General features: G+C 31.5%; 1 protein-coding gene across 2 annotated transcripts; it reads right to left on the minus strand.

The window, feature by feature from the left end:
- Nucleotides 1–3,058: 3,058 nt before the first annotated feature.
- LOC124370896 lies at nucleotides 3,059–18,364 on the minus strand. 2 transcript variants are annotated; one of them, XM_046829202.1, is made up of 6 exons: nucleotides 17,887–18,364; nucleotides 14,915–15,090; nucleotides 11,225–11,332; nucleotides 10,292–10,390; nucleotides 8,640–8,726; nucleotides 3,059–5,681 (listed from the first exon to the last, which is right to left on the minus strand). In XM_046829202.1, the coding sequence occupies exons 4-6, from the start codon at nucleotides 10,373–10,375 to the stop codon at nucleotides 5,574–5,576; spliced, it is 279 nt and encodes a 92-aa protein (XP_046685158.1). In that variant the 5' UTR covers nucleotides 10,376–10,390; nucleotides 11,225–11,332; nucleotides 14,915–15,090; nucleotides 17,887–18,364; the 3' UTR covers nucleotides 3,059–5,573. The 2 variants fall into 2 exon arrangements, with proteins under 2 accessions (XP_046685158.1, XP_046685157.1); XM_046829201.1 differs by lacking the exon at nucleotides 11,225–11,332.
- Nucleotides 18,365–25,594: the final 7,230 nt, after the last annotated feature.

Raw genomic sequence — 25,594 nt, forward strand, 5'->3', positions numbered from 1 at the left:
GCAATACACACTGTTGATTGGTTATCTTACGGAACAAGGCGATTTTATCTTCCAAAACTTGTCATAATTTTTATATTTTATTGTCAAATGTTCTCTTTATTTCACAAAACTTTTCTTAGGATGAAGTTTTGAACAATTATTTCAGGATTTAAAAATATAATCTTTTACTTTAGTTTTGAAAATAATGAATAAGATGTGGATTTAATCCCAGTACCCTAGATGCTATTGCAAAGATCATCATGTGCTGTGGAACTTAAAGCTCTAGAAATTACTTGTTATTATTATCAATGCATGAATGCAGTTATGTCTGTTTAAGATCTGACAATTTCCTGCTTTATGCGATATTATAGCCAACAAATATTATGTTATCTTACAGTATCAGGGATTAACTTCTATTCCTATTCTTAAGCATGAAAATGTTTAGTCCCAAAGATCATAAGTAGCAGCTTCCCCAATTTTGACGAGTTTCAAAGCTATTAATAAATATTGATATTTTATGATCAAATATGTCTAATAACCATTTTTCACAAGATTATGTATACTAATTGTCATAGGATATTTTGTAGTTCTATATACATTCAGACCAATGTTTAAAAGTGATAAAGAAAAATAACCTGATAAAAATAAAAGTGATAAAAAAAATAATCGATAAGGTGATTAAAAACATCCTACAAACTTTATGGTATTGTTCAATGAACCTTGTGGACTCGAAACCTCAATGCAAAAATTTTTCTTTGAAAACTTACATAAGTATGAATAACACTAATAATTTATATTATATGTAGTTTTACTTAACATACATTTGTAGTGCTAGAGACTAATGTTCAACAAAAAGTTTTTAATGTTACGTTTTCAGTCAAAAGATCTTTGAGTTTTAACTTCTAATTATTTTTTAAAACAGTAGTGCGATAAATATAAGTCAAAATCACGGGTTTTGAGATATATAATTTTGATTTATCAACATAAGTATATACATATTATATCATATATATGAAAACTTTATATGATAACAACATAAGATCATATAATGTTTGCAATTTATATTATCATAGATTGGATCCTAGGTATAAAGCGATAAGAAATGTGTGAAACTTATAATAAACCTAAATATTATCAAACATTCAATTATTAATGTAATAATCGGTTACTATCAATGCTATCTCTGATGACTTAATGATAAGCAAGTAAGTAAAGGCGATTTCCATCCTCGTATACGAGAATAGCATCTGTAGGCATTTATACAACATTTTTTTTACAATCCTAAGTTGACAGTCCTCCTCTTTACAAATTCCTAACTTTTTATTATCTGTTGAGTCCTACTACCGTCTTTCCGAGTAAAACACCTTTACATTGCAATTATCATAACTCGGATTGAGGTTTAATTATGGTATATAGGAATGGAAATTACATGTTGAAAGAAAACCGGTAACTACAATGTTATCCCCGTTTAAAATTGACCTGACAGTTTGAGGTTTTACATGATTCAACTCGTGATTCAGCTCTGCAGGTAAATTTAGTTCAAATGCTGCAGTTGAGATAAGCTAAGCTAGACTCAAACAAATTAAAACCCATGCTTTCTAAGAAACTACTAGATTTCTCTTAAGTATAATACATTACTGAAAATTATTTTGTTATTCTCCCTGAAAATAAGTATCTGATACAAATCCATCAGCACAGTTATCCTTTCCTCATGTGTAGATGCAGTATATGACGTCACGTATACTTCTCTCGTCTTATATACCTGCTCCTATACCTTGTTACTGTATACTGTGGTAGTGAAACAACAATACAGTGACTCAATAAGCTACATGTCAGATTGGAGTATGATTACAGTTATCCTTTCCTCAAGTGTAGATGCAGTATATGACGTCACGTATACTTCTCTCGTCTTAGATACCTGCTCCTATACCTTGTTACTGTATACTGTGGTAGTGAAACAACAATACAGTGACTCAGTAAGTGTTTTGTTATATCTAGTGCTCCTACATGTCAGATTGGAGTATGATTACAGTTATCCTTTCCTCAAGTGTAGATGCAGTATATGACGTCACGTATACTTCTCTCATTTTAGATACCTGCTCCTATACCTTGTTACTGTATACTGGTGGTAGTGAAACAACAATACAGTGACTCAGTAAGTGTTTTGTTATATCTAGGGCTATCTAAGGGCCTTGCCAGATTGGAGTATGAGCACAGTTTGTATGTACAGCATATAACATTGTTTGACTTGATTATGAATATTCAAAAGAATCTTAGAAACTGCTGACTTAAAATTATTATCATTACTGTAATGAAAGAAATGTACACTAATATATTCATATGTTGTATTGTATTACGATTAATATTATATTCAATACAGTAACCCCATTTTAAAGCAGAATGTATGGGCTCCCCTACGTTACTTTATTACAAGTGCCTATAACAGCTTAAGCATTTCATACTTATTATACCTTGTATGTAATGCCGCAATGTTTTCTTTGTATCAATGTTCACCATAGCGAGGAGTTATGTAAGGAGTCAACAGTAAACTCTAGTTCTCATATGTTTGACTGGACCACAGTTTGCTGCTGCGCAGTTACTTATAACATCTGTTCCCATCAGTAGTTAGTTGTTATTATTGAGGGTCATTTTTAAAAAATATTCAAATTCACTGTAAATGAGCTGGTGGAATTTGCAAGGGATGTCGGCCTACACATGAATTTAGTGTGTGCCAGTAAACGTACTAGAGTAACACAAATAAATTTACATAGTGTAAATATCAGTTTTAATTTCAATTCTTATGTCAATTTTCATTTTGTTTGTTTATTTATGAAGAAAGAAAGCAATAGAGTGAGTGTATTTTTATGTGCCAAACAGTGTAGCCAACTGTAAGATATGTCAGCTCCAAAAATCTTAAATCTAAGTAAACCTTAATTTATTTATAGTTCTAGTAACAAAATATATTTTATTGGCATTTTAAAAAACATATTTGTAATAATATGTACTTTAACAATACATTTTTGTATAGCAGTTGTAGATTCTAGATAGGTTTTGGGGATATTAAATAAAATTAAAAATATTCACATATAAATTTATTTTATTAATTATTTGTTTTTACATTTACATAAACATCTATCTTTTTATTTGGTACATTATATTGCTTGCTTAAAATATAAATACAAAATATAAATACTAGGTCAATACCTTGCAATTTGATGTCGATATGAATGTTCAAGTAAAACTCTACAAAACTGTCACTTTTAGCTTAGCACTTTTGGAATACAATATGTCAAGAAACCCTATCACTTTACAGATGAAATATCACAAGATACTTACCATCAAAAGAGTAAAGGAAAATTGACGAATATTAGCCTTGTTGAGTTTACCATAGACTAAATACATGAATAGCAATTTATTTCTACCCGCTTTCTAGGTTTCAGCAATGTGTTATTTTGCCTAGGACATGAGCAAAAATGACAATCAGTAAAATGACATCAACATGTTGGGAAAAAAGGCTTAGCAAATAAATGGTTTGCAAGTTACCTTACTGGACAATCTAAGTCACAACATATACACTACCAATGGAATAACCATATTTTGCCATTGTAAACCACTACCAGTACTAAGTGTGCCTCAGGGATCTGTTTTGGGCAAAATACTGTTCACGATGTTCACCAACAACTGCAAATTACATTCGAAATGCTAGTGTTAATACTACCAGATTGATGTCTGTGGAAGACACAACTACTTAGAAAAAGCAACATAGCAAATGATCTTACAAGAACATCAAACAGCGTAAAAGCTGCCTTTAGATATTGCAGAACTAGTAACTTCATAGTAAATCCTTCCCCTACACTGTAAATTAATTGGTCGACTGTGCATTCAGAGCATAAATACATGTGTATGTTGTGTACATGTGTGTCATTGAATATAAATGTTGTCAAACACTTAAAATGGAGTGGAGAACTGGAAGCTGCATATTATGTGCTCGTTGAATCTCACCTCAGATATGGGGTGCCAGAATTTTTCTTAAAAAAGAAAAGGCTAAAGGCCAACCTTCATCATCGCCAAAGCTGCAGATAAGCCTTTCAAACTCTTGGGATTCTTACTGTCAACACACTATATATACAAAAGCTATTCTTCACACTGAAAAATTAAATCTTCCGACAAACAAAGAGCATGTGCAACACATATGAAGCAGCCATGCACATACTGCTACACCGCACAGAACTCTTACATTGGTCGGAAACTGAGAAACACCTTACCCCAACATCTCAAGGTTCTGACAGGATACGTATTCAAGAAGAGTCTTTGGAGTTTCTTGGTTTCTTGGTAAGTCACCCGATCTACAACTTGGAGGAATTCATCGCCCGTGTCAACTATCTGGTACATTCTATTCAAGATTTTTAATTTAACCATTAATTTTTAACTTTGACAGCCGTAAATAAAGTATATTATTATTTTATTTTACACATACTCTACTTAAAATTCATATAACAAAGAGTTTTACTATTAGAGTTTATAAATGACATGAACAAACAATCATAATCATAAATTGCACAAATAGAAGAAAAAGATATAGTTATTAAGCTAAAAATAAAAAATAAGTAGCTAATTATTAAAATTAAAACGATTATAAAAACGAAGTGATAAATTAACGCCTGCTGTTAAATTAGATATGTTTAAGTTCATTTCCATGCTGAAAATAATTAAATATATTAAAATAATTTTCGAAATGTTCTTTGGCTTGAAAATATTACAACTGGCCGTCAGGGTCTTGAATTGTTTTTGTATAGGCAAAAGAATTTTTCTACTCAGATGAAAAACATTGAGTCATTACTTTGTTGCAATTTTGTTTGTACTTTTCAATTAATTTGACTAGTGAAGTAATTATTTATTCTTGTTGTCAAAAACCTCCCTTTGCGGCTGCCTAATTGGTATATATGGGTAAGTCTGGTACGGTATATTGTTGTATTAGGCAAAATTTATACTATTCTCTTAATAAGGTGAGATTAAAGGATTTTAGTCGATTAAATGCTGCTGCAAAATGACTTTGAAAATCGTATTTTGGTTTAAACATGAAAGTGGATATTGTTAGAAAATAAAATAACTGTCAAATATTATTCTTTCTTTTATGGTTAACATGTTGTAAAATGGTGGTTTGAGATAAAATTAATTTACTTTATCATTTTTAAAATAATAAAATAAAATTTTCGTTTATAAAATTACAGCAGATCTATCTTTAACAGCTTCAATAATGACGAGACCTGTACTAAAACCAATGTAACAGGAGTAAAGAACAGTGTTGAAATAGTGTTAAATGAATTGATACATAGCCAAAAAATGTTATAGAACGTTTTCTTTACTATTTATTTTTTAGGTTACAAAATAAATTTTCATATTTCAATAACACGCACTTACGTTGTAATGATGTATAAAGAGGTGAAACTGGAAGAAAAATCATAGTTAGTAACTAAAGAATTCACACAGAAATGTAGAAGATGTACTACTATTTTAAATAGTAGACTATTAATAAGATAATTTCATAGAAAATACAAGCAAACAAATTAAAACTCAATTTTTTTAAATTATTTCTAATTTTCTTCCTTGGGTTGCAACTCTGCCTTGATGAAGATCTCGATTGTTTGAGTGTTGGACTGTTTTTGAATTGACATTGAGGCAGAACAGCAACGGAGCACATCCTGTGAACAAGTAATGAGTTGAATCTTAGACTAATTATAAAATACAATGTGTATTAATTTGAGTATGGAACATTGAAAACAACTGTCTAGTTTTTATCACAAGTGTTGTAAAGAACTTTGTTGGTACTAAAGGATTTCAGTAACAATATTCCTTGTTTTTCTAAATGCCTACTTACTTCTGGTGGAAAGCTGACTGTTATCTTATAAATGTCTCAAACATTGTTTAATATACATTGCTTTTGACTTAAAATGGATAATGAACAGTATGCTCACGTTTAGTCTGGTAGTTTAATGCAAATATATATTAATACTTTGTCATGTCAATATTGCATTACAAAATGTTTAGAATTACCTTAGTGAAAAGGATTGAGATGTCTCCCAAACCAAATCCGACAATACTTTACTCTAGTATATACTGATGTTAGAGAAGGAGAAGTACTATTCATCAATGATGTTGTCCCCTCTCGTGACCTTAAGCCTGTCTGATTGATCCTACTCATTGTATATATTAACAGTAATTGAAGTCACTGAACAAAGTTTTATTAAAGGTAATAGATTAGAGATGTTTTCTAGTAAACAATGTAATGTCCATGATAAAGTGTATATATATATATATATATATATATATATATATATATATATATAATATATATATATATAATATATATATTATATAATATATATATATATAATATATATATATAATTTTATTAAACTTTGAATCACAAAAAGTACTTGCTCTGCCGGGACTCAAACCCAGGAACCTGGGGATCTCTCACTTGCCAGGTGAGTGCACTACCACTACACGACAGAGCCATTACTTTTTTATGATTCAACTATTTTCTATTTTTTGTACAAAAGAATTAATAAAAGCAAATGCACGGTCCTGTGTATTACTCCTCACAATCTGTTACAGACCCAATGCGAGAGAGGGGTGGCGGTGATACTCAATTATTGTGAAAGTTTGGCCGTGTTTAATAGAGTTAAGACTCTTGGTGTCGTGTTGGATCGTGGTCTCACTTTTTCCGATCACATTTCGCACCTCGCCCAGCGTGCAATCGGCAGATTGAAGGGTTTGTGCAGATTCAGATTTTTACTGCCAGAGACTGCGAAATTGAGCCTTATGAAGACGTTATTCCTCAGGCTTGTACTACTGTCTACCTGCTTATCGGAACAGCATTTTGAGAGAGGTTATTGACAAAATCCAAAAGCTGCAGAACTCAGCCCTCAGGATCATTTTTAACCTGAGACAGGTTGATCATATCTCTCCTTACTGGGATTCTGTTAAGTTACTTCCCGTCGAGGCAGTGTGCTGACGTGTTACATGGTCGACAAGGTTCACAATTTTAGAGAACCACAGTACCTCAGAAAAAAACTCTTGTTTGGGGCAAGTCTCTCAACGAACCACCCGTCAAGATGGAAGGCTTCACTTTCTAACCGTTGGAAGAAGAGGCTTCTCTTCTTTTGTTCCCAGCATTAGCAATAGCCTCCCAGAACATATTATAAGTATTATATCATGTTCCTCTTTTAAAGATAAGATGATGGAATTGTTAATCTATAACAACTATTTTGTGGGTACGAAGCTATGATTTAGGTAGTTTTGTTAGGGTACTTAGTATTTAGTGTTGATTTTTGTTGATTTGAAAAACATTTCTTTTCTGAAAAACGCTCACGAATAAAGACATTTTTATTTCTTTAGTAAATATATAATTACTCATACAATGAATTAAAATGATGCCATAATATTACAAAGGATACAAAATTGTCTAAAGCATTCATTGATTTTTTACAGCAGTTGGGGGGATGGGGGAAACTGTCACCAAATGTCGATGGGGGGTCATTTAAAAATGAGCGATTGCCTAATTTCCATAATTTAAAGACTCTTTTCGACTAATCATACCATTTATTTTGGAACTTTAAAATCAATATTTTAATTAATTTATAAATTTTATTATAATTATAATAATATTGAAATATAACTACATAACTATTTAAATTTACAAAATATAAGGCATTGTATATATATATATATATATATATATATATATATATATATATATATATATATAAAATAATTAAACTTTGTTCAAGTTCTAAATATTTTAATTTTACCGTCATGCAGTGAGGTTAGTTCTTACTATTACTTGTGGCTACTACCTGTAACCAGTACTTTCAGTATCCGAGTACATAAAGTGCTAGTACTGATTTAGGATCATATGTTACAAAATACTCATAAACTGCTACAGGTTCCATTTACTGTTACTGGTAAACGGGTACGAGTAGTTTGTACCATAAACGGCAGTAAATGTGTAAAGTATCTGTGTCATAAAAGAACCTGTAACAGTAATCTGAAACGGGTACTTTTAGTTTGAGGTAACTTATACTCTCAGGACAGACAAGCATTCTGTACAAAGCATATTTTGCAGTAGTTGTTGCAAAGCAACGTGATCAGTTGTCACAGTAGTGAGTGAGTTGCAGAACTCTGAGCAATTCTGCATTGTGTGAGTAGGCACTTAATATTTGATGTCTAGCTGTCACACCCAATAAATCACAAAAGCATTGTTTGTCAAGCTTATTCTAGTCAGAAAGATTGTAGACAATTTGTACTTCCATTCACAAACACTGATAATCAACCAAAACTGTACTGAGGAAGGATATTGTTACTCCTACAAGCACCAGTGTTATGTAGTAGGGTTGTACCACTCTACACAATTATGGTAGTTTTTTGAACATGTGATATTGTTAATGGCATGTGTTAATTTTCATCAATAGTTAATGAACCTGTATGTACCTATAGACCATAATACAAATGTGCTCTGTAGTATGACTGTATCCCATATATGCAGATTGGTATACTATATTTCTGGTACTTAAATTTTATGTCTAATTTTAAAATTATGTATGTAATTAACCACGACCTACAAGAATAAAATTATTTGTTTAGTATATATTAAATACCTCCGATAATCTTGAAAATTCATCTTCAGCAGCACTGTTGTCAGGCAGGTGAATTTCCTCAAGTGACGGTTTTGCCTCTTCATCCATCTGTTATAAAAGAGTTAAAATGACAACATGTACCTAACTGTAGATTAATGCAATAGGTAGAATACATAATTCATCTAATAATTACTAGAAGTTGTGTGTAATTGTGGGATTGATTCTTCAATTCTTAGAAACTATAAACTAAATAATAATGGAAAGTATATATGTTTGTTAAAGTTGTATACATGTTATAAAATGCTTGAAGTGATGAGACAACCTATCACGTCTCATAACATGGATGCATCTTAGTATCCTGCTAAAAAGTAAGAATACATTTTTTAATATAATACTTATAATGTCCATGCACTGCTGCATGATTTGATAATTTCAAGTAATATTGGATATCATTGAAACCATGTTTATGTTGAAAGAATATACCGTATTGTTTTCTATAATAGTGGGATGATGGGAAAACTATCCCACCTCACCTTATACATAACAACAAATTTAAACTATTTTTAGATCAGATTCTAAAGTAAATAAATAAGTAATAATAAACTGTAATGTATTATTTTTATCTGTTTTTGAATGCAAATTTATTGTTAGTGTTTGCCCTCTGCTGTGTTAATGGCTATAAACTGGAAATATATTTCAGTTGAAATAAATAAATCTGTATCTCATTTGGACAAGATATAAACTTATTTTATCAAAATAGATAAATACTGTTGATTAACAATTAAAGATTATTGACACTAATGTAAACATGAAATACCGTAACTAAAGCATTATTTGAATGAAACAATTAGGAAAGAAGGATTTCGGATATTTGCCATCGTTATGGTTATAAAAGGTACAAAAAACCTTTTGAGGATTGGAATCTATCCTCAAACGTTATGTTATACCTTTTGTAACCATAACGAGGGGGAATATCTGAAATCCTGTTTTAATGTCAAACCTTCCATTGTAAATAACAAACTTTAAACAAAGAATCAAGAAAGTACTGTAATAAATAAATACATATATTTATGTCATAGAACGAATATACATAATATAAAGGAGTTTACTGGTCATCTATTGTAGATACTGTTAATTTAAAAACTACAGTTCATAAATATAATGTGACTTTTTATAGAAAAAAAAAAACAAAAAAACTGTTGAGCTCAATATTAAAGATAAAAATTTTTTTATTTACAGGAAACGTATCAACTGTGGCAACCATGTAACAAGGATAAAGATATAGGTAATATATTTTATGATGTATTGTCTGTCTGTGTGCCTAGATTTTCTGGAAGATCATAAAAACTTTGTTCTTGCATAGAAATATATTTATTTTCTGCAACCATTGGTGTGAGGGGGAGGTTGTAATCCTGAAAACATCAGTGTTATATAGGAGGCTTATAATATTCCACACAAAACTGGAAGTCCATAGAATCTATACAGTTTTCAAGTTGATTTTCTACTACAGATAGAGTTTTAGGGAAAACTATCACCCCTAAAATAAAAGGTGTACTGTTAAATGATTTTATTACAAATATAGTATAATATTGGTATTGCTTTTTGAAATTTATTTAGTTATCAAATTACGAAATACATGATTATATAATCATTGTATGGTATATATTGTATACCTGTTGAATGTCATCAGAATATATGACTTTGTGTAGTTCTTCTTCAGGAGCTCTCTTGTTCAGAGGATCCTCTTTAACTGACATTGCCACTTCACTAGTCTGTTACAAAGAGTTTAAATTAGAACAGATCCCTAGCAGTAGATCATTTTAGTAGGTAGAATAATTAATAAGTAGTAATTAGAGTATTTCATAAGGTTAGTTCATAATTTTTTATATTTATTGGATTGATTCATTATTTTCCTACAACATATAAATTAAATCAAAATGGAAAGTATAAATTCTTGCTCTAGATATATAATATATTTTCTAAAATGCAATGAGGAGACAACCTACATCTCTAAAACTGTTAAAATATATTAGTGCACTAATGTATCACATAACATATGGTGCAAAACTTAATTTACTCTGTTAACTGAATATAATATCCTACAAACACAAAGTATTTTTGGTTTGGTACAATTGTTAAAGTTGTGTTGTTTCTAAATATAATCTGTACAGCAGTTGATGAAATAGTAAACAACAGATTTTCATAAATGGTATGTTTTGTATATTACTGAGAGCATGTAAGTCAAATAACTTTTAATACAACTCTTGTAATTATTAATATATTATATACAGAATATACACATAGGGTATATATATTTTTATAAATAGTAGTGGTTATCTAACATGAGACAATCTAGACGGTACACTAGTGTATCACTAGGACATCACACCACTGTGTCAACACAACAATAATCAATTTAAACTGCTAACCGATGAGCAGATGTCCCCTTTTCCACCATAAACAAATATACAAGTTTGTTTTTATCTTGTAATTTGTGGAGTTGTAAAAATATGTCTTCCATAAAAATAATTATACATTTTAATATATCTTAAAACACTACAGGATTCTGCAGCGATTCAGAATCAAAACTTTTATATTTTTCTTACCTCCTATAAATACTGACGTTCTGAGAAAAGGGTACAAAGGGGGACCTCGATATAATGGAGGGCACGGTAAGAAAGATGCCTTTCACAGCATGGCGGATCTCCTATACACTGCAAAAACAAAATTTCAAAATCCAAAAACAGTTTTAAACAGTGTCTTAATTCGTTGTGATATTGGTTACAAAGCCCACTTTGACTTTAATTCCCAGATTTAAACTCCAACTAAATCTATCTCGGTTTGCAAGCAACAGTGAAACAACTATCTATAGAACATGTAGGAAAGGAGGAACATGCTTCAACTCAGATAAACAAACTGTTCAAATTTATATTACAACAGTCTCCAACATCACAGATTTAACATCAGAAATACGCTTAAGCAAGACCCAGGCCTTCATTCAAGCAGCAATGAAAGAATAAAAGGAGTTATGGAGACGGTACAACACAGGGAGTCTTGTTAAAGAAGTTTTCTGAGCTGTACAAAACAAACTCCCTAAAATAAAACTCACTATCCAATCAAGAGCTGAAGGACAAAATTTCTAATTAAAACATAACTATGATGTGATCGACCTCACTACTGGAAAACTTCTGTTACATTGTAATAAAAAATAACAGAACAGTTATATCTTTGATGGGATGCGATTTGTAGTGCTTACCTATGTCAAAGCTGAAGACTAAATTTGAAACCAATACAGAGCTTGTAAATACAATTATTCTACTGTCAGAGGAAACGGAGGTAATGAATGAAATAATGCTAGATAACAGTATAAAAAGTAGATATTGACGAATTCCTTTCATCCAACTCCAGCTAGTGCAAGGTGTACCTGAATGTGGTAAAACAATATCTATTATCTCTAACCGCTCCAACCTGGTTCTCTTTCATACAAAGGAAGCAGCAAATGATTTCCGAAGCCGATTAAAGCAGAAGTACCAAGATGATAGCCACAAGTCAATCAAACACTCTCGTAGAAAAATGCATTCCTTCTTATTATTAAACTCAACTAACCCTATAAAGCAAGAGGATAATTATAGTAGGATTATAATAAATGAAGCTTTAATGCTACATGCTGGGGAAATTCTTTTTTCTGTGTTCTTTCTGGAGTACAAAAGCTTTGTTGGTCGGAGACAAGCAGCAAATATACTACGTAAACAGAACAACTTATCCCATGGCACATTACGATATCACAAACTAGCTACAGTAACAAAAACCCTCAGTTTCTCTTGCTGATTCACAAATAGTACTGTTGCCCTTCTCTCACCAAAATAGGAGCAAGGTATGGTAACCTATAACTCATTGAAAAATTAAGCCAGCCTGATTCTTCTCAATGACATACATTAGTTGCAGCTAGACAGGGACCTGTACAAAGACCTTGTCTCAAACAAGCTGAAAAACATGTTCTCAGTAAACTGGGTTTCAATGCTTCTACAATCCATGAATACCAGGGAAAAAACAAGCCATGTAGCAGTTGTGCTAATATCTAGGATCAATGGAAGCATGTAAGGCTCCATACCACACTGCATAGTCGCCGTATCAGAAAAATACTGACAATCATCTACTACTCTGCTGTGGTGGATGATACTCTGAGTAAGTGGTTAGTAGGTCTCAATATCAGTGAATTTAGTAGATCACTAGTAACATGAGTTTCTGTGGTTCATGTGGTATCATGGAGTTATATATGTTAAAATTTGTACGTTAGTGGCAGTTACAGACATATAATTAGTTTTATATATAAAAAGTTTAAATAACGTTTTGCATATTTAGATCACACAGGTAGCTTTGATATGATTTTATACAGTGAAATAATCTTAACCAACTGTAAGAAGTAATTAATTATTCTCTCAGTAAATGGAATCACACGTTTTCTTTATACAGTGAAATTTTTTATTTAATAAAGAAGTACTAATAATTATGAGAAATTAGATTAAGTCCTTGACATGGATAGTTTAGTATTTTTTACTTGATGAATAATGCGGTTAAACATTTGTGATCAACAGCTGTAACTCATTATGATTTAATACAAACTTTACCCATATGCAGAATTTCAGTAACTCAGCAAAACTAATAAATAAATATTTCTTTTCCAAAATTTACATTCATGTTTACAAATAAATGAAAAACCTTAGGAAGTCACTGACCAGAACAGTTATTTCTTTGATTTCAAAATTATTGATTACAAAATTACCTGAAGACAGAAAAAAGCAGCTTCGTAAAGAAAATGTGCGATTCTTCATGAACAGTTACAAATGTGTTATATTCCAATATTACATACAGGATTAAATATATTGTTTTACTGATCATCAGGATGTGCTGATGTGTTAAAGTACCACCAGCAAGTACAATGTACACAATGGCACACCCATTGGACCCAAAGGGTTATTAGCGTCACAATTGTAAACAGTGATAATACAAAGTGTGAGTTACAAGATGAACCATGTATAAAGTATTGAATCTTGTGGTGGTAGTTACGGTTCAATTGCTGTAAATCAATAGTTCCAACTTTACAGATGAGTACCAATACATCAGAAATGCATCCAACATTTTAAACTGCAAGTAGTTAAAAGGAAGGTCAATATCTTAATGCTAAACAAACGAAATTGTATGGTTTCCTTGACTCAATCTATGGTTAATCATATAATCCCATGTAATAGAGTAAATTATTCACATGCTAATTGAATATTCTCAGTGAACCAATACAAACAGGTATTTAAAAAATAATTACCTTATCTTCTAAAGGATTTGAACATACTATCTGTTTGCCACTTTCTGTCAAAAAGGTAAGATCTGATTACAAGACAAATTTATATGAGATATTGTAAAACTTGCGTTTTACTAATAAAATTTAACACGTTACACAATTAAGTGCCTTGGACACATCATAAAACACTACTGGAGCACTCTGTGACCTGTCATGCTCTCCACAACTTTGTTTGTGAGATTTGAGTCTGCTGTATTAGTAACATGGCCCAATGTGAAGCCCTGCTGATCATATCAAATGTATTCTTAGTTTCAACAAAGTTCATAACTAAGATCTATGCATCTTTTTAAAATATTGTGGATAAAAAAAACTAGAATTTTAACACAATTTCTATACTCGTCCTATCTCTTTATTCGCTTGGTATAGGTTTTTCGTAATAATAGGCTTTACTTCAGCAAACTTAAGGTAGGAAGAGAATCAACTTTCAACAAAGCAGTGATTTTTATACTGATTAATAGTTTACATATACCACAGCCTAGTTGTATATACAGGGTGTTCAAAAAAGTGTGTCAAAAACTTCTGTGGCTGATAGTACTTATGATTTAAAGCAAAAATGTCTCATAAACATAGGATGAGAAATGTGTCGTTTAGCCTCTAGCCACCATGTCAACATGTCAAAACAGCTGTAACCTCAACCGACAAAATATTTGTTATTACCGGCTTGTGCAAGCATCCCTTCACAGTGGTCTTGTTCTCAGGGGCGCATCAACGGGGGGGGGACGACCGAGTCCTGTCGCCCCCAGGGAGCATTTGATTAAAATAATCCATATAACCAATTGACTAATAGTATCTTTTCAACAGAAAAAACTTAGGTTGGAACTTGTAAATAAATCATAATCTAACCTATAAATAAAACATAAATTTGATAGAAATAAGCAAGATGCTTCACTACAAGCAACTTGCTTTGCTTATGTTGATTGACTTGAATTGCCTGACTTACATTAGATGCCCCAATGTTGAAAGGATCTGCTGGTACATTCTTAGGTCGACTCCTGCGATCGCCTCTAGGATTTCTCTTCATACTTCGTTTACTTTGATTTTTTTTCCTGATTTTTCGTTTCATCACTCTTTTTCCCTTTTTGTTTTCTCTTGGCATTTTGCCAGGAGCTAGATATTCTGAAATTAATAACTTTATTTATTTCAAAACAGCATGAACAACAGTGGGTGAAAGGCTATATTATGGTATCAAGTGATTTCTAAACATATTTTCACAATGTGAACTGTATGTAGAAGGTAGTTTAATCAAATTCACTTTGTATATTTACAAGGAATTAATGTTTTTCCACAAATAGTTTAGGAACTCTTTATGTCATAGTATACGATGAGTATTAAAACAGACTTTAGGGGATGCATATAGTGACTATAACATTCCTTCCCCATTAAGTCAATCTTTACACTGGATAAAGTAGTTACAATATAATATTGTATTGTAACTACAGAGTACACACTAAATGACATTCGGAACCTGTCAGGTCTATTTGTGACTGTTCAGTGGCATTGTTTTAGTTATTGTGGGATAGTTTGAAAAATTTCATCTAAACTACACAGAAAATAAATAAATTTTTTGTGACTGAAGAACTAAAAAAAGATTAGATGGTTTTTAAGGGATAAGACATTACTAAAAAAATCAAAACTCATATGACTAAAGAGAACAGAAGAAGTGGGAGTAAACAAAAAGACGGGTGTGTGTGCTGGAGTGTGATTCGTGTGCGTGAAAAATACTTTAGGCGTAAAAGTGTCTTGTGTCAGTGCCCAATAATTATGTAAGTTAAGAATTTTATTTATAAATATTAAGAAAATAACATTAGTATCAGAGGATAATCACTTCATATTAAAATCTGTTATCTAAAATTTCAAAGTACTTATATTTATAAGCAATGAACATAAACATATTTGCATAAATCAAATTAATAGTTTGTTATAGAAAACAATTTGTTTAAAATTTCTATATAAGATATGTACATTGTTCCTAATTTGCACAAGAAATGTATACCAGTTAATTTTGTTAAGATAAAATGTAACCGTTAATATGTTTAGAGAGAACACTCTCACCTTCCATATTTTTATAATTGTAATCGTTTAGATAAAAAAAATCTCTCTTCGAGTAGATTGTAAAATACTCGTATAATTGTTTGAAATATTAAAAGAAAGACATTTCTGTGCTTAATATGTTATGAAAATTAACAATTTGAAGCATAATATTCAAGTACAAATTTTATCATTAGAATCATTGAAATCTAATTTTTGATTAAAAACGATTAATAAAAATTTTGTTTATGATTAATAATAAATTGTTACGTAAATAAGACTCTTCTGATTTTAAATAATGTTAAAACTATCGCAAAGAAATTAGATTTTGAAATTAAATAAAAAATATGTGTTACTTAATGTGAGTGTCTTGAATTACTGATCGAACATACTAATACATTCTCTCGCTATAGCCAATCAGATATATATATATATATATATATATATATATATATATATATATATATATATATATATACTCGTATGTAGAGTGGTTCAAAATCCAACTTTACATTGTGGGTTCAAACCCACAACAACCTTATGAGGTTCTTATTTAATAATACACATGGTTAGCAAGAGGCTGTTTTACATATTTTTTATGTAATAAAATTGTACGTGGAAATGGATGGAACATTTTTAGGACAGCACTATCAAGAAATATGACCAAAGTTTTAATGAAGAACTTATCCAAAAGTAATATTGATCTAATGCGATATGCTAGTTTTTAGATAACTTGTTTTGTATGTGTAGACAAACATGAAGTAAGTTATTGAATTTTATAAACCCATTAAAAAAATACACGTGATATTTTGTTTGGCTACAACATTTTGATCCAACAAATACATACTCTATTACAATACTTTTTAATAACCTTTTTAATATGTGTCAGCTAGTTTAAAGTAAGTTCTGCGAATTTTTAAAAATCCATAAGAACTACACAGAAAATAGATAACATTTTTATGAATCAAGGATTAAGAACTTACAAAGATCCCTGCATTGCACTATAGTCTATAGTTTGCTAATATGAATGACTAGGAATAGACTAGCCTGAATATATTTTTAAATAGAAAAATTTATATATGGATACATATTTAAAGTTTTTATGATAAACTATCAAGAAATTATGAAGCCATATATTGTACTAATTTACTGTCGGTTATTAATAAGAATAAGAATGGTTCTTCAATATATGCAGGCTAGTTTGAAATTGGCAAGTACATTTTTAAATTTTAACACAAAAATAATAGAACAAACAAGTAATTTTTCTTTCCTTTAGTATCATATTAGTATGGTATCCCCATTTCCTTTTATTAAAAATGAAAATTAATAATGTCTTTATACGTTGGCTGAGTTTGGTTTATGATCAAACCGTTTTATAAATAACATTATGTCATCAACTTTACATATATCTAAACTTAAACCTATGTCTAATCAAAACTGTTTTAGTATAATTAATTTGTTATATTAAAAAAAATATTGTATTATAAACAGATTCAAAAACATATGGACTATAAACTGTCACAATATTTCAGCCTCATCTTACAAGACAAATTCTATGTAACTTTCAAAAGTAGGGATAAATCTTGAAAAAAAAAATATATATATAAGTAATATGAAAGTAAAATATCTTTAACAAGTTCTTTATTATAGTAGTCTAATGCTATGTTATGTAAGTTCTGATTTACTTTAGGCCTTTTCTCTATCATAGATTTGTTAATAAATACTTCTAAATGCTTAAAAATGTTTTAATAATTCTAATATTAGCCTATATTAAATCTATTTCTTGATTGGATTTATTTCGCCGATTGTTAAAAGTTTATTAGGTATCTCCAACGGACCACAAACTATGTTAACAGATTCACAAGTATGATGTATCTTACCTACCGGCTCTTGTGGGTGTCAATGAATGATGGATGAAGAGGAAGAGACTGCCCTGTGTGTTCCGCTATCCACTGTTTCCCCCACACTTCGCTGTTGGGTATGGTGGCGCAATATCAAACATGGCTGCCTTCTCCTACCAAACAATAATTTCTTTCTCATTATTGAGTCAATATTAATGTGAACTTCTGTGAAATAAGATTTAATTTGTGTTCTAATAATTAATAGTATCTAATTTCCTTTGCTTGGAATAAAATAAAAAAAATATTCTTGCTGTCCTTAGTTAGCTGTAACACGAACACTACATGTAACATGGCTGTCTCCACCACACAGTATTGGGATCTCCCAGTGAAACAGTACTCAACTTTTGAATGAAACTTTAGTTTATGCTCTAATAGTTTATGTTATAAAAATTTCACTGAATCAGTGGAGTATTTAAAAAAGAAGTAGACCTACCTAAGGAGCATATCGCTCCCCCGAAAAAGTTTAACAAGTGCATACTTTGACTTATTAATATTAATATTATATGAAATTATTCATTTAATTTGATTTTTTTCTAAACAATTAAAAAAAAAATGAGTATGAGTGGTAGATTTACATAACTAACATCTTATATTTCTAATAATAATAATAAAGAAATACAATGAAACTATAATTATGAAGAAATAAAATTAGTTTGGATTCTGTAAGGGAAGGGAAAGTAAAGATGGTATTGTTAAGGTTAGGTTACTGCTACATGCTATATGGAGGCAAATGCTAAGCAAAATGAAATAGAAACTGGAAGAAACTTTTTTACAGGCTTAAACAGTTTACCATTATCTAAATTTTGCTTCATATATTCCAATCAGACTATATTTTACTGTAAGTAATATTCTATATAACATTTTCTCTCTCTACCACCCTTAATACTAAAAATTCAAATAATACATACATATAACTAATAAAATATTATATAAGAGGTTTAGGCTCCGCTCCCTGGAGTCAAATTCTAGATTTACCACTGCAGTAGTCTTGTTGTTTAGTCTGGAACCCAGAGTCACGTACAATTTGTTATCAGTTTGGTGAGTAGCAAAGTTCTGAGAACTCAGCAGCTGAAGATTGTGTTAGGCCAACTATCTGACTTATGTCTAAACAAGAAGCAGATGACAGCAGCAATTGCCACCCCATCTGTAGACTGTGACTCTTTTATACTTGCATCACAATGCCGGTATTCTTATTTCTTCCCATCAGCCATGGCCTTTGTTCCTTATACTAAACATCATGTTAGCATTTAACATGTAACTGTATAAACAATTTACATCTCCGATATTTTATAATGTACTCACTAAAGATAATTATACTTTCATGGGAAAAGTGTTGTACAAGTTAGGTTTTGTATTATTGTTGTTTATAGGTTGTTTAACTATGAGGATTATATTTATTTTGTTGGATATTATTAATATATAGTTGTCCTCTGCCACTGCTGGTGTTTGAAGTAAGAATGAATCTGTTGGTTGATTGATCGTTGATTTATATTTGTGTAACCAGGGTTCGGTGCAAAGTTTGCAGTTTTGTGCTATTGTAAGGTCAGTTATATTCTTGACTTGTTTAAGTTTATAAACACTAGAAAATAAGTTCTTGCTGAGGTTGTCTATGTGTGAGGTCTGGATTAGCTTCCTGTCAAACGTTATACCTACACGGCTATCCAGTGTTACAACTGTGATCTGTGATGTCTCTTCATAGCGGTGACTACATCCAATCTGACAAGAACTGCAGTCAATCAGTCAGACAAGGTTGATTTTGTCCTGTAATGAAATGAATGGTTGCTACAATGTGAGGTGTGATTAGCGATATGTTCGCGACTCTCACCAGAGACTGAGTCAAGGTCACCTCTACTATTGGAGTTAAGTTTATCAAGGTTAGACCTGTAATATGTAGTATGACGTGAAGTAGTCGCGTTTTGGAGAACACACATGGTCGTACTCGCTTATGCATTGACGGATTTTGTTGAAACAAGTATCGTTGCAATTGTATTACAGTTGTTTATATAGTCAGCGTCTAGTACATTTCGTATAACTATAGTGTTTGTTTTTTTTTTACTACACTTTAAAAGTTTTCAACAGACGCCATTTTGTTAATATTAAACCATGTAACAATTATTTTTTGAAGTTTTCCTCTTATCTATTTAAACTTGTGTGGTACATTTGGTTTCTTTAACGAAACTAGTGTTAGAGACAATAATTTGTTTTAAAAAGACACAGTGGTGGCTATCGGCTAAAAGAGACATTTCTCGACCTATATTTATATTTTTGGTTTTAAAGGATGAATACTATTAGCCACATAAGTTTGTGACACGCTTTTTTGAACACCCTGTATATTATAGCTTTTAAAAATAGTGAAAAATTTTTTATTAAATATACATTAAATTATTATGAAAAGATATATATTTATTTTAGGCACCGCTTGGATGTGAAAACAATCCAATCACACCAGTTAACCAAATCAATAGTTTCTAAAAACGATATGGATCGCATTTTATAATTATTTCTAATCAGTAAGCCTCTCAATAAGCTCAGTTAAGATAAATTCTCATCTGTATTTTTGTATATGCAGTAAAATAAATCCTATTAATAATTGAGTGAAATAAAAGGATTACCTGCAGTATCTTCTAAAAACCTTAACATAGGTTTCTTATATTTAGGAACAAAATATTTTTGGCAGGAATTTTAAAACAGATATAAATATAGAAAACATTAACGAAGGCACGTAACGAAGCAAGTAAACGCAATTTAGTTTAGAACATACAGAATGTGTGTGTGTGTGTGTGTGTGTGTGTGTGTGTGTGTGTGTGTGTGTGTGTGTGTGTGTGTGTGTGTGTGTGTGTGTGTGTGTGTGTGTGTGTGCGTGTGTGTGTACAGGGTGAATCAGAAATATGGTAAAATATTTTAAGACGTGATTGTAGAGCTAAAAATAAGAAAAAAATGTTATATAAAGGTAGGTCCGGAAACGCTCCATTAGTGAGTAATGGCTGGTGAAAGATTTTGCTTCGTTTTCAGTTCACCTGGTAAAATTAAGTGACTCTGAAGTGTTTTGTTCTTACTTTTTAACTCAAATAAGATGGATTTATAAGGGAAATAACCTGAGAAATAAAAAAAAACCACTCTAAAGGTTGTAGTGTGAAAAGTTTTTGAGAAAAAGTATGAAATTTGCCAAAAATCTAATAACAAAAATACAGTCTTAAATGTTTGATGTCCAATAACATTGTTAACTGACCAATAAACAAATTGTTTTTCCTAATATAGATTGTAGAGAATTTAATTCTGAAAACAACCATAATAAGCAAAGTTAACTACATGTGTAAAAAAGAAATATGAAATTGACTCCTCACGTATTACACTACACAGCAAACTTTTGTTGTTTTATAATAAGGAATGAGTATCTGATTGGTAACAGGAGGTGAAAAACAAACATACTTTTAGTTCAAAATTGTATTTTTAAATACAATAAACATATCTACAATCGCCTTAAGTCTCACCGGAAGATTAAAGATGATGCTCAAAGTGACCTCCGTTGTTCAAAATGCAAGCGTTCAGGCGTCTTCTCAACGAGTTTCGGACCCGTTAAAAAACTCCAGGTGTCTGCTGAATTGTTTCTATTCCATTAGAAATGTTTAATCGGAGTTCTTCAATGGTATCTATTGGGGAAGAGTAAACTAATGTTTTTAAATGTCCCCAAAGGTAAAAGTCCAAAGGATTTAAGTCCGGTCCATTGATTTGTGAAACTCTCATTTAGGTGTCCAAGAACAGCCAGAGAGTAGTGCGCAGGTGCCCCGTCATGCATAAACCACATGTTTTGGCGCAAATGCAGAGGCACATCATCAAGCAGGTTAGGTAGCTCGTCTCTTAAAAAGTTCAAGTATACCACGCCATTAAGCCTGGGAGGAAGCACGAATACGACTAAATGATCTGCTAAGATTCCAGCCCAAACATTTACTGAAAACTGATGTTGTGGGCGATTAGGTTTGATAGCATGAGGATTTCTGTCTCTGCCCGAGTGTGGTTGTTATGGAACTCAATGATAGCTGTTCTTGTAAAGTGAGCCTCGTCGGTAAACAAAATTGTATTTAAAAAGTTTGGATCAGCACATTTTCCCAGAAGCCATTGACAAATTTTGGCAAATTTCATACTTTTGTCTCAAAAACTTATATTATAAGGATTACATATGTAGGTTTTCAAGACGTACCACAATCAAAAAGCTTCAAATACCGGTCCTTGTAATTTTACACCTGTCAACATTATTTCAAATGCCACGGATGCGTTTGCCTTTGGTTCCAATACTGAAAGGTTACTGCCGCCCAAAAGTGTACATTCTGACTGTTTAAATTTCATTTACTGCCTAATTAATTTACCACAGTTGAGTTTGTGTGGTTGTCCAGACTATGGAAATATACTGTATTTATATTTAAGTATTGTTAAGTAACCAACTTAGATAAAAATGCCCATTTATCGTCTAAAATATTCTTGGTCCTATGACTGATATTTACTAAAAGACTACTTTAATCGAAAAACGTCTGCTTCAATCACTTGGGTTCTGTTTCCAGTATATGGCGAATAGTAAAAAGTCCTTAAAACTGGAAGCTCATTCAACATTACAAAACATTATGAGTTTGTAACAGTTAGGCTATGCGTTATAGAAGTCTTGTCGATTTCTCAGACTGTAGTCTGAGGAAGAAAATTGCTCGCTTAGTCGTAACTTTTATAATTCAGGTAGGTTTCACAACGGAATTGTATTAATATGTGTAATGCGTTGTATGGTTTAAACTCGGCACCTGCGTAATCAGTAATACAATTTAGATAGTAATTTTATCTTTACAATCTGCATTACAAAACTGATCAAACACTGTATTATTATATTGAAGCACACATTTAATAATTTATAAAATTTAAGTGCAAAGAAATGTTTCTGCTTCTTTGGCGAAATTCGTCTGAAAGTGTGAACAGCTGATTGCTGTCATTACAATTGGGATCGTTTCGTAAATAAATTTTATAATAAATTTCCGAATTTTAAATTATTTAGGTGCACTTTCCAATTTTCCTCTCCATACAAACCTCACCGAATATAACAAAACAAGAATTAGCCAAATTGATCCAGCCGTTCCCGAGATTAGCGCTTAGAAACACATATAGTCCACACTCATTAAAATAATCTAAAACCTTACTGCAAATAGCTGCTAGGTTTTCTACTGTTTTCAGAGACCTGAAATACACATATTTGTTAAATGCCGGTATCCTCTGAAAGTACTACATTTTCAAAACAGGTGAAACAGTTGGGAAGTGATGATTTGTCAGCAGTCTGCATGCTCGCACGAGAGGCCGGGGCTTCATCGTGTTGTAGCAGGTGGTGACCTGGCTGAGGGTCATAGCTGCAATATAATCACCCTATTGTTGTTTTTCTGCTGTCCCGGGAGGCACACGTCTCCTTCCTCCCACCCAAGATGGCGTCACTCGGTACTTCGGGGTCCACCCAAGCGTGCCGAGAAGCGGCCATCCCGACGCACAAAAAACTGGCATTCCATAATGGAGTTTTATTGATTTAAGAAACCAATAGAATTGAGCGAGGGCGGGGCCTGCCTTTCCTATGTTTCACTTATACCTGAGTATCAGGAGGACAGAGAAGGATAGAGGTTCTGTTAGCAGATCTTTGGGAGATCACATGTTGGCGATCAACTGTCCCAATATCTGCCATACCGAACTTTTGCGTTTGTAAATGAGACTAGCATCAGGAGTGCAGGAAACTGTATTAGCAATGTTTCTTGTTATACTTACCGGGATTGCACTGGTTGAAGACTTACATCTAGCCACGTAAACAAGATTAAATTCCCTTCGTTTATTTATTTTATAGCCATTGTTTTAATGAATCGTACGTAATAATATTTTTAATGATTATTGATATAAATATGGTAATATTTCAACTGTCATTTAAGAAAAACAAATTTGAAATTAAAATTTTATACTTGTTCTTATTACGTACTGGTGACATTAAATTGTACCTCGGTTTAGTATAGCATCCTATGACCTGTAATAAATAAATGACAAAGTTTTTATAATTATATTGTCTTTTATAGATAATAAGATACATAAACAATATTATAAAATGAGTAAACAAACACCCTTTTTAAAAGTAAAGTACATAAAACATCAGTGGAAAATATTTTTATTTTTTAAAATGCACAAACTAATCAGCCATACACAAGAGATAGCTCATATCTTTTCGTTGTTCAATATTAAAAACAACGGTATTATTTTAACATATTATAGAATTTTCACACTTAATAATATTCCAAATATCAATTGTTTCAAGTTAATCGTTAAGTGCAGTTTTGTCAATATGTAAATCAAGTAAAAATTAATTAAACGAAAGAAGTCGGTTAAGAAAATAACTTTGTTGACGGTTTAGCTACTATTATTGTTGCATAAATACTTATAGTGTTCTCTGTATTAATATCGTTGTTATCATACGTGCATGCATTGCATCCTTTGTGGTTGCGTTTAATTTTATTTTTGAAGACGTACGCTATTAACACATTATTTAAAACGTCATCTTTTAGACCAACAGTAACGTAAAATTATGCATAGGAATTAAAATTTAACTATTAGTTACTAGAAAGACCAAATATCTTTTCCAGTTATTTATAGGTAAATAAAACTATAAATGTGAATTTTTTAAATGGATGGACTCCAACAATGGGGTGTTCCCTTCATGTTATGTTATGGCATTTTTTTAGTGTCTTTGAAGGGGAAAAATGCATCAACGAAACATTCTTTCCCCAGACTACATTCTTATATGTAACAGGACAGAGAGATCTTTAGTCCTACGTGTTTTTATGTATTTATTTTCTTTTTTAGACACGCCAAGTTCTAAAAATGATACTGGAGAAATCTTAGACCGGACGTAGATAATAATTGCCGAAGGTAAAAAGTTTTTGACTAGAGTGGGATTCCGAAACTGTTAGTCTATATGTATATTATTTTCTTGATCGAGGAATTGATACAGATAAACTCTACTGTGGTGTCAGAAATGTAGTTGATTAGAACCTTGATTAGAAATGTATGCTCCTCTTCCTCTCCGCGAACAACTTTAAAACAGTAAAAATTGTATTCAACCTATGATCACTCAACCATGGTCACTTAAATAAAAAGTGACGGATATATTACCAACTTCTACTTGAAAACTGTTAGGGGACCATCATATAGGCCTACTATCATAGATATATTTTTACAAAGAAGGCGACCTTCTTCGATTTTGAAAAGTGCGTACGAAGTCGCGTGTAAACTGATAATAACAGGTATATATAATCTTATACTTTATTACCATTATACTTTAATAAAGCATGAGTAACTGATATTACACAAATATCAGTTGAATTGATCATTGACTACTTTATTTTTACGATACGTCAGGAATGTCGTAGTCATTTCGTGTTGGAACTCTTCTTTTCATGAAATAACTTGCAGATTTCAAAAAATATAAAAATATTAACCTAACTATCAATGATGGCAAACATCAGTTTTGCAGACTAAGATCCGCTATGTGAGTCATCAGCACAGTGATGACAGGTAGGCCGGGCTGCACGTGTAGGGTGTGCAAGGGTCGCCTTTTCAGGTGCCGCAGTATGCTTTGGTTATCTCTGGGGCTTTTAAGGCAGCGGCAAACTCAATGGATCTAGTAAAAGCAT

This window comes from Homalodisca vitripennis, unplaced genomic scaffold, assembly GCF_021130785.1.
Source record: "Homalodisca vitripennis isolate AUS2020 unplaced genomic scaffold, UT_GWSS_2.1 ScUCBcl_613;HRSCAF=3010, whole genome shotgun sequence".
NCBI lineage: Eukaryota > Metazoa > Arthropoda > Insecta > Hemiptera > Cicadellidae > Homalodisca > Homalodisca vitripennis.